Source organism: Heliangelus exortis, chromosome 30 (genome assembly GCF_036169615.1).
Source record: "Heliangelus exortis chromosome 30, bHelExo1.hap1, whole genome shotgun sequence".
NCBI classification, from domain to species: Eukaryota; Metazoa; Chordata; class Aves; order Apodiformes; family Trochilidae; genus Heliangelus; species Heliangelus exortis.
The window spans coordinates 4,270,322-4,281,283 of NC_092451.1; the positions used below are offsets into that span (position 1 = coordinate 4,270,322).

The 10,962-nt window shown below is 42.2% G+C and overlaps 1 protein-coding gene across 1 annotated transcript; it reads left to right on the top strand.

Annotated features, from left to right (window-relative positions):
• Positions 1 to 2,493: 2,493 nt before the first annotated feature.
• Positions 2,494 to 8,938, top strand: BMP10 (bone morphogenetic protein 10). The gene is made up of 2 exons (XM_071729053.1): positions 2,494 to 3,054; positions 6,449 to 8,938. The coding sequence occupies exons 1-2, from the start codon at positions 2,721 to 2,723 to the stop codon at positions 7,390 to 7,392; spliced, it is 1,278 nt and encodes a 425-aa protein (XP_071585154.1). The 5' UTR covers positions 2,494 to 2,720; the 3' UTR covers positions 7,393 to 8,938.
• Positions 8,939 to 10,962: the final 2,024 nt, after the last annotated feature.

Sequence of the window (10,962 nt, forward strand, 5' to 3'; positions counted from 1 at the left end):
GGACTGACCCTTTCGACAAGTGAGCTGTTCCCAGGAGCTGCTCCAGAGCTTTGGCTGCCTCTGGATCAGCTGCATTTGCATTCATCTGTGATCTGCAGAGCTCTGGGCGTAGGAAGGGCCTCTCCCAGCTCTCTGGGCTGATTTTCCCCTCTGCTTCTCACCCTGGCATAAGAATGGAGAATGTCCAATCCATTGTACCTCCTCCCCCAGCAGCAAGCACTAACAGGAAGGGTGAAACGTTAATGACACCATTCAACATGCTGTACATGTTGAATGTCATTCCAGGCACTGCCAGGTTCAGTGCAAAGGCTGAGGTTTTCATTAGCTCTGTTTGCCCTTGTGCAACTGCAGACTAGCTGGAAAACCACAGACTTTCAAGGAGTGAGGGCCAAGACACCTTTCAGGATCTCTGCCTGCCTGTTACACTGTTTGTTGCTAATGAAATAGGATCACTTTTTATGCTACAGATTTAATGATTGTTAAACAGTGATGTCTATTAGTGTTCCTTCTTCAACATCCTCAGTTAATCTATTCAAGCATAGATTTTTTTGAGAGTAATTTCCTTTCTAGGACACTTATTGTGCAGGTGGGAAAAAAAGGTCAAACTGCTAGACCTGTTAAGTCCTGCTCTTCAGTTTTATCCCCCAGAAAACCAGAGCTGCACAGCAGACTAAGTTTTAATTTGTACAAAAGTGGAGAGAACCTAGAAAAATCTCCTCTTACTCTACAAGTGTTCCTTTTGACTAACAGATTAACAGAGATCCCAGTGCTTACAAACTCAGCAGGGCAAATCCATGTGCTGCAGCCTCTGCAGTCAAACCATTATTCAGCCTGGTCAAAGGCAAACCAGATACCAGCCAGGACTCAGGCCGTGTGCTGTGAAGTGTTGCAAAGCTTCAGCACCTGATTCCTTCCTGCAAGCAATAGCTCTTGCAACGTGCTTAGTGCATTTCTGAAATTAATATTTAAGCATAGAACCAGGAAGCCACTTCTGGAGCTATTACTGCTCTCATGGCAATATCTGCTGCTCCCAGAGCTGCCTGTGACAAGCCAGCCTGAAGATTTTCCTGTGCAGTACTGACATTGTGCTGCATGAAGGAGTTAAGGCTATTTTCATGGTTTTGACTGTTAATCTCACTTCCTATGGCAGTAAAGACCTTAGTTCAGCATAGTCAGGTGATGAATCACCAACAAAAAGAAGACTGCTTTTCTTTTCAATTAATTAACAGAAATGACCTGAACTCAGCTCCAAAATTTCACTACTTTTTCTGAACTTGGCTCTGGAAAGCCACAATATTCAGAGATGAGCCTTTGACAAGGCTGCAGAGGATTTACAGACAAACTTGCACAGGTTATCATGAACCCCACAATGAGATCTAAATCTTCCTAAGCTCCAATATCTACTCCTGATGTAGTATAGCAATAACGGTAACTCTGGTAATGCACTTAGCTATTATTGCCAAGATTCCCATGTTTAAAATAAGAAAAGTTTAATAAAATGAGGTTTAAAGGTCATGTTAAGGTCTGGCTCCATGGCATTAATACTATATGTGATTTTCACAAATATATTGATATTTATGTAAAAAAAAAAAGGATGAATTTAAAACATATAAAAACTAGATCAATTTTTGCATGCAAAAACTATTCTCTGGATTTTAGCACACCTTTTTAGCAAAATCATTTCAATATTCCCCACATTGTGCCACTGAGCTATCTGAAGTGATGTGAAGGTGAAGTCAGAGTAGTCTGGTGGCCTTTGTGTGGATTTGGTCATTTTTAGACAGCCTCTTTAGCAGTGCTGTGACTAAACGAAGAATAACTATGGCCTGCAAGGCAGAAGCTTATAATAAAGAAGGAAGAAAAGATTTGCTGAACCATTTGCAAATATTCCATTCCTCTCTCTCTTTCAAAGCCAGACTTTGTGGCTTGCATGCTCTTTCTCTTCAAAGCACTCTTCCCAGCAGAGCCCTTGCAAAGCACAGCTTTCTAATTGCAATGTGAGAAATTCTCCTCCCTGATCTTGAGCTCACCTGCTCTCTGCACAAAGGGCCTTGTGACTCCAGGGCTGTGGTGGCACCTCCAGCTCTTCTCCAGTGCTGTGCCCTCTACACGCACAGACAAGTGGACCTTCTCCCTCAGAAATTCCTTTATAAGTGTCATGTAACTTACCTCTGAAGTACTATTGAAAAGGGCAGAGTTGCTCCCTTAGGGGAGCTGTTCTTTGCCCTCGGTGCAAAAATGATAGGTTTGGCTAAAGGCTCTGTAGAATTTATGTCTGAATTTGAAATCTGCAGGGATGGCAGCTGTTCACGCGTGGCAAAGGAAGTCAGCTACCAGGAGGCAGAAAGAAAGGGCAGTTCCTCTCTGAGGAGAAACTTGTCCTATCTCAGAGTGTCCTAGTGAAGAATGTTTACAAAATGCTCATTAAGGGAAAGGGGATTGCGAGATAGCAACAAATCTGGTGAACAGCTTACACTGAACGAGATAAGAGAGGCAAGACGACCACAGAAGAGAGCAAGCCATATCCAATTACTGAGACCTGGTCTTGGGGAGGGGGAAGGGGGAGACAGGCAGGACGGATCACAAGTTTCAAGACAAGAGCTTCCAAACTTGTCATCTCTCTGTGACACAAGCCGCATACAACCCAGGGGATAAAACGGCCACGTAGCCCACACGAGAGTTAGAGCTTGGTGAGCGCGGTTGGAGGCTGGAGGGGAGTCATGGATTCTGTCGTCCTCCAGCTCTGGGCTGTCCTCTGTCTCCTGGTTCACCTGGCGAGTTGCAGTCCCATCCTGAGCTTGGAGCACTCTTCCTTGGAGGAAGACGTGCCTCTTTTCGACGAGATCCTCTCCGAGCAGGATGGCGTTGATTTCAACACGCTGCTTCAGAATATGAAAAATGAGTTTTTGAAGACATTGAACCTCTCTGACATTCCCCTGCACGAATCGGCCAAGGTGGATCCACCAGAGTACATGCTAGAGCTGTACAACAGGTTTGCCACTGACAGGACATCCATGCCATCTGCAAATATTATTAGGAGCTTCAAAAATGAAGGTAAGATACGCGCATCTCTAGGAGAAGTAAATAGAAATGAGCACCCTTACAGTCAATGAGAAATGTATTTAACAGACACGGGCATGAACCACACTTGAGGGAAAAAGGTCTTTCACCCAGGGTGGTGTTGGATGTAGCAGATAACACTGCTTGTGCCAGCATCACCCAGGTCCCACTTCTTCTGAGAGAAATACACGGTCCTTTAGTTTTGAGACTGTAAGGTTTGGGGACAAGAAGAAATTTCTTTTTTATTTGGACAGCACCAAGTATAATTTGGGTTCATTTTCATAATCCCCCCAAAGACCTTAAGTAATATTTGAAATTAAGTTAAGAAATATCTTTACGTGCTCTTCAAGGGTGCAATATTTTCCTAATAGGAGCTTTACCAACTACACCTTCCTGTTAATATCCTCTCACTATTGATCTTCATGGGATTTTTTTTGTGTCTGAACAAAGTCCGGCAAATGCATAGGAATATGTGGGGCAAATTTTTGATAGCCCTTAGGTTTTATTTTGGAGGATGAGAATTATTTCCTATTTTAAAACAAAAAATCTGAAGAAGTTTAAGTGTGACTGTACGAAGTTTCTGCTTTGACATTTCCACCAAGTTCAGTGAGATGATGTTTCGGTGCTAGCATTCAACAGTTTGTCAATACCTATTTGCACTAAGACAGATTTTGTGTTAAAAATGTTTTTCGACTAATAATTTCTATATACCAGTTACTCCACTTGGTACAAAAAAAAGTGCTTTGGTTCTTGTTAACTCAGGGACATATGCAACTACTCCAACTGCCATGGGGCTTCTCTTACCCTTTTTTAGCCTAGTCAATGAAGTATAGAATTCATTTTTTCCCCTAATATTTGCAGTTTTGAAATTATGAACAATAAGGAAAGGCTCTGTGCAAGTCATTTCAGCTGTGCAATTTATTGAAGGGTTGATGGCAAACCAGTTTCATCGTTGGTGAGCAGTTTCTCATCTCCACAGCCGTGCCTGTCACTGCCCATCAGCACAAATGGAGACACATGCAGGATTTCATCTTGTTCTTCTCTTCTTTTGCTCTATTTGGAAAAAATAAACAGGATAAAAATTACCTAGTATGGTCTACTAAAGAATAAAATACAGTGTGGTTTAGTCATATAAATCTGAGATCATTCCACTGGCAAAACTGAAATTCTTTCAGGTTTTCAGCACTGTAAACAGTACCAAACTGACCTGCCAGTAATACACAGAGCAGCTGGCAGTTCTGTGCCTATTTTACCACTGCATAAGTTCTGTACCAGACAGGGTAAACTTGGCTTAACTTTGTCATTTCAGTATTTCTCTCACCTCTTCCAATCCAAACCAGCAAGATGTAAAGCGAGACTGTTGATGTTAAGACAGTTCCATAAAAGCATGCAGCTAGAAGGGGCTGTGAAATTAGTGTTTCTTATGTGTCTTGAAAGCTGGTGTAACTAAGAACCATCTGTTTCATTCTAAAGAACTCTTATGATAAAGAAATTAATAACTTGCAATGGTTAGGACATTAGAAACAGATCATACAATGGATTTTTTTTCTTCACCTGCCTACCGAAAATTGGCAGTAATGGTACTTTCATTCTTATCCACTAAATCCTTTATTAAATTTATTATAAGAATATTACAGAAACACAACATGCTGAGTGGCTGGAATTGGCTCTTTCTTTTAACCCATGGACTGGATCATCTCCATTAGAAATGGGTCAGTAATCGGGTCTTAAAGCTAGAGATCTTAAGGGAAATTCTTTTTCTATGGACTCCACATCTCCCTTCCTGACTCTGATAGGGGTGTCCTGGAACAGCAGGAGGTATTTCATAGATTCATAGAATGGTTTATGTTCCTATGGAATTTCTAGCTGAAGAGTAGAGTCACATCTGACTTAGAAATGAACACTTCTCATGCCCTGCTAGCCTTCTTGTGGCTTCTTACATGCTGTGTGTCCTTTACCTTGCCTCTTGGTGAATTGCTTGGGTTCATCAGGTGGCATTTCTCACCTATCATTATATGCAATCACTGCAAACCTGCTTTGGCATATCAAGGTCCAGGAAATCCCAAAGATTACTTCCAGGATGGAGATCATAACTAAACTCAAATAGCATTGTCTTCCAGCTCAGCCTGCTCTTACCCTGGCTTTGTGCTGAGCATACTCAGCTCCCACCTTTATCAATTGAAATGTAGGGAATCACAGCCCATGTCTGTATTTATGAACAAATAAAAAGTGAAAAATGGAAAATACAAAAAAAAAAGAAGAAAAAGAAAACAAAGAAAAAAAAAAAAAGGCAGATGCCTCAAAACCCCAAGGACAAGTCACACGCTGAAGCTAACTGCTTGCTTAAGAATACCAATGGAGCATGGCCAATACTTGCAGCTTTATCAGGGTCCTTTTCTACAAACATATCAAAATTGGAGAAGTCAGAGATGTAGATAGTAATAGGTCACAAGTGGTTTGCCTTCACAGAAATGTTACCACAGTCCTATGTCCTAATCTGTCTTCTGAGTTACAAGCAGACAGCGCAGTAATTCAGCACCAACTGCAATAATTAGCTAAGATCCCTGCATTGTGTAAAGAAATGCATATTGCCTGTGTATAAACAAACAATGCAGATAGGTCAGACAGCCTGACTGACAAGCAGATATTATGTACTTACATGCTTTATTAACTAGAGCTGCCAAAAGTGCCTGGCTGAGTGCAGCTGTTTCACTGCTCACTTGAAGCCCATCGAGTCTGTGGCAGGATTTCTGTTAACTGGTGCCTCATGCTGGATTTTCAGAGCCTGCCTTCCCTAACCATTTCCATCTTACAAAGCAGCTTTTCCTCCCTCAGTGCTTGGCCCTTTCAAGGGATCCTGAGGGCTGTTTCAGCAGAAGGGAATAGCTGCTAGCACAGAAATGCTTAGCAGACACAGATACAGGCTGCTGTCATTGCATATGCAGCTCCTATGGCTTTTGTGCCATGTTCACTCCAGCACCATATCCTTCTTTCCTTCCTCTCCTACACTGACAAATGTTTTCCTTCATTTCTGAAATAACTGCTTTGCAACAACCTGGAAGTGATTTTGTATCAGCGTTAGGCAACGTATTTTTAATAAGTAATTCTACCAGGTGACAAGGAAGTCACTGGAATACATGGGGATAGAAAGGGAATCTATAAATCCAGGTTTATGGTCTTTATCATGTCTGGGATATTGCTGTCCTGTGACAACTGAAATAAAGTCAGCCTATTTTCCAAGTATGACTTTGGGAAATGATGAAAAAAACCACACTCCTGGAACTGTTCAACTGAAACCAAACAGAGCAAAGCTTGTTGGATGAACTTCAGTGCATGTGTTGCTGGATGTATTGACCCTTCTAAAATATTTGATCTTTGTCATTTCCAGACTTGGCTTCCCATCCTATTGGTGTTACAGGGATTCGAAAATATCCTCTCCTATTCAATGTTTCCATCCCTCACCATGAAGAAATCATCATGGCAGAGCTGAGGCTCTACACCTTGGTGGAACGGGACCAAATGCTCTACGATGGGCTTGATCGGAAAGTCACCATTCTTGAAGTTCTGGAGAGTGACCATATGGGGGTAGGAGAAGAAAGAAAAGCAGTGGCACTGGCATCCAGGCACATCTATGGCACAAGCAGTGAGTGGGAGAGCTTTGAGGTCACCGAAGCCATCAGGCGTTGGCGAAGAGCAGGACTGACCACGCACCGGCTGGAAGTTCATATAGAGAGCAGGGAAGGGGAGGAGCAGAACGGAGAGGGCAAACTGGACATTGACATCAACTCTGAGGCTAAGCATGAGCCTCTGTTGATCGTGTTCTCTGATGACCAGAGCAATGACAAAAAAGAGGAGAAGCAAGAGCTGAACGAAATGATAGACCACGAGCAGCTCCTCGACTTGGAGAACCTGGAAGTCGGCAATTTCCACAGCCAGCCTGGAGAGGAGGCACTGCTCCAGATGAGATCCAACATCATTTACGACTCTACTGCCCGCATCCGGAGGAATGCAAAAGGCAACTACTGTAAAAAGACTCCACTCTACATCGATTTCAAGGAGATTGGCTGGGATTCCTGGATCATTGCCCCAGCAGGGTACGAAGCTTATGAGTGCCATGGAGTGTGTGCCTACCCCTTAACAGAGCACGTCACACCAACCAAACATGCCATTGTCCAGACTTTGGTTCACCTGAAGAATCCCCAGAAAGCCTCCAAGGCCTGCTGCGTGCCCACCAAACTCGATCCCATCTCTATTCTCTACTTAGATGCAGGAGTGGTCACCTACAAGTTCAAATATGAAGGCATGGTGGTATCAGAGTGTGGCTGCAGATAGTAGGAGGGAATGCATGCGCAGAGGGGTGCACAGGGGAAGTATTTAATGATTCAGTCTGTAAATTTGTACATTTTGGATTTCCTATTTAATAAGGTTATTTAATGAGGCATGTACAGATAATTGTATGTTTCCTGTTATGGGGAATGGGCAAGTCATACGACTGTAGGGAATGTATATTTTGTTCCATTGCTTGCTTCTTGCTGGTTTTAGCTGTCCAAATGATGACCGAGTCTCTCTTCTTCTCAAGGCCTAGAGCAGATGAGTGGATTGTTTGGGAGGGCTCTTTGTGCCAGAGAGGCACATCCAAATTCACAGAAATAAAGGCCTATTTTTGTACTTTAGAAATGTTGATTGCCATCTATAGGGATTTTGAGAGCTATTAAAGATAGCTGAATTATCAACAATACACCCCTAGATTGTTTAGTTTTGTGTAAAATCTCTACATGCTCATATTATTATTACTATTTAATTTATCTGTGTAACTCTTAAGTCCCAACATTTCTCAAGCTCCGAAGCCACTAAGACACAACAGGGTGTTAGACTGTTTTACTTTTTTTCATAATTCTTTCTTTAATCTTTCCCTGCCTCAGTTAAAGGTAGCTGGCAGGTATGATTTGGCATCTGGAGCAAAAAGGAATCATTCCCTTTCCCTCCTCTCTTGGTGGGCCCACGAACCTTGCCAGGCTTGTGCCATGCTCTGACCTGAAGTGGCAAGAAATTCCCCCTGTGCATTTTTATTACCAAAGCACCCCGTGTAAAGCAGCACCATCTGTGTGCTGTCTTCCAAGGGCCAGAGCTTTAGGTGGCAGAAAAAAGTACAGGAAACTTCCTGATTCTTTGAAATCAGACCAGTTTATATCAGCTAAGAAACTGATCTCCCTACCCAGTCTGGTAAGTTGCATACAACACAGCTTTGTAACCCAATTCAAATGTGAAAGTAGTAGTAGTGCATTTAGTCTGCATAGAACCAGGCAGGAAAGGAAAACCCCTGTGCCAGCTAGATAGAGAGGATCTTTCCTTTATGTTTGTGCTGCAGTTGTCAATTCATCAAGATCTTGCCACCCCCCTCTCTGAAACTCAACCATGTCACATGCCATGTTTCCGCCACTCTTCTGCAACAAATCACGGCGATAAGGAGGTGTGGGAGCTGAGAAACAATAGACCCGTCACTTTATTTATACTAAGCTGCAAATTTGTCAGATTCTTGGGAAAGTGTAAGTGACGTTGACTCTCTTAGGCTGTACCAGAGCCTACTGTACTGTCCCCACATCTGTCTTACACTTTTAAGGGAAAGTTATCTTCCCTGGAAGTGATAAGCGTCTTTGAAAGAATCACTCTAGCACTTCATGGGAATGAACACAAAAGACTTTATACTGCACCAACTAAAACCAGTTTCACCTATTTTCACACATACTCTTCTGTGCTTCCCATAATTTATTGACCTATTTATTGACTGCCTGCCTTTGTAATATAATGTAGAATACAGAATGTTTTATTTTTGTGCTTGTGTGTAATCCCACTTGGATAAAACCTTGTACCCATTCTATTTTACGTGGAATCTCTTTTGCTGAGTTGTGTTGCACAGAGATTGGGGTTGCTGATTTTTTTTCCCTCCTCCAGATATCATATACCTGTAAATATCATATACCTGTTATCTCTGTTGCTTATAGAACTACCCAGTCACTGTAGTAATTCAAATAGCATCCTGGAGGACGTTTGGTCTTGTCCACTGTGTAAGTACTTTTGCAGGGGTATCACTGCTGTAAGTTGGCAGCTGTGTGGTTGGTTTCTTGTGGGGTTCTGCAGTCTCCACTTGTGCTGTGTGTATCCAGGCTGTGAGCTGTGTCTCGGGGCTGTGTTGCTTTCTGTGGTCCCACCCCATGAGAGACTGACACAGCTCACAGACCTTTCCCCTGAGCTGCTCTGCAATCTCAGTCCCTGCTTAATGGCACGTTAAAAGAATTCTTAAGAGGTGTGATATTTTGCTCTGCTGACATGAACTGCAGCAGCCAACGGTTGAAGTGTGACTGCACAGATCCTTTCAAAACTATCCACAATTCTTATGAAGCCATTTGCCAAGACAAACCATTCACCTTGTTAGGAGTGATAATCCAGCATGAGGGAGATAATCCGACATTTGCTTTTATCATCTCTTTTCTGCAACAGTACCCGTGGCAGTGATCTGACCAGCTTGCTTTTTGCACCACTGTCCTTACTGAACGGAACCATTGTTTCTGAATAATGTTTCTGTCAGAGGACCTGTGCCTTAGAAATAATAAGTAACCCTTTGTAGTTTCCCATAATCACTATAAATTTTCAAGTGAGCACAAAGCAAAGCAGAGTGGCTGCCTTCACACTCTCTTACTGCCAGAGATTTGTTGTAGTAGAGCAGATAGTGCACAGTGTGTTACATACAATACAAAGCAGGGTAGGCATGCATTTTATCAGTTACTAAACCTGCAAGTGTGAATGTTTACAGGATCAATAAAAATATCACTGAAAGCTTTTTAGAATCAGGAGCCATCCACTCTTTTGATATTAATCAGCTTTCTTTAGAGAGAAACAAGGGCTCTATTGCTGATTGAAGAGGATTTCAGCCTGAGTTTGGGGTGAAAAAACAAAAAGCATAAGATGTATCCTGTTGTGCTATTTTGGGGAAAAGATTAGCATCTCTTGAATCCTTCAGCTGTACCTAAGCTGTTCATAACCTGAGATTATAACTACTGAGACTGGTATTCCATTTACTAATGTGTGCCTCTTAGGGTTGCTTGCCTGCTTTATCAGCAAAACCATACCTTACTTTTACTTTACCTTTGAATATCATTATGCAAAGACATTTACTGAGTGTTCATGCTTAGATGGCAGAGATCAGGCAAAATAGCACCAAGAGTGGGTGCAGATAGTTTATAAAGAGCTTTTCCTAAGCACCAAATTGAGGTTGTTTCCACCAACTCACAAGTCCTTGGCTTTAAATACACCTGTCCCTATAGATAGACACAACTAATACAGTGAGTGGTTGACAAGAGCCAAGCTGTAAGTGCTGGTAATGTCAGCAAGTCCTTGAAAAATGTTCCACTGCATGCTTTCATTTTCTTTCTTTTTTTGCTTCATCCATCCATCTTCCCACATTAGTACCATGATGACTTCTGTTTCCAAAAGAAATTGTCACATTAAATAGTAGTAGTAGCGTGCATTGATTTTGCTTCAATTTCTGATATATTTTCTATCAGTGTGCTAGCAGATGCTTGACTTAAAAATGCAAACCACTTTTTAAAAGGCTTGGAAAAGTATGGCTTCAATATTCATCCCTCCATCCCTCCATCCATCCATCCATCCATCCATCCATCCATCCATCCATGTCTGGTTTACTACATGCAGCTAAGGGGGGGCAGCAACCCTGCCTCATGGAAATCATCAGTATCAGTTGGATTTTTGCTTTCACCTCTTGCTAACTGAATATAAGAAAGTGTAAGCCACTTTTTTGCTGGATGTTGAATAAAATGTCAGGCAGTGCTTGCAGTCTGAAGAGGAAGAACAGGCAAAGAGGGAGCAGAAGCAAATGGTAAAAAG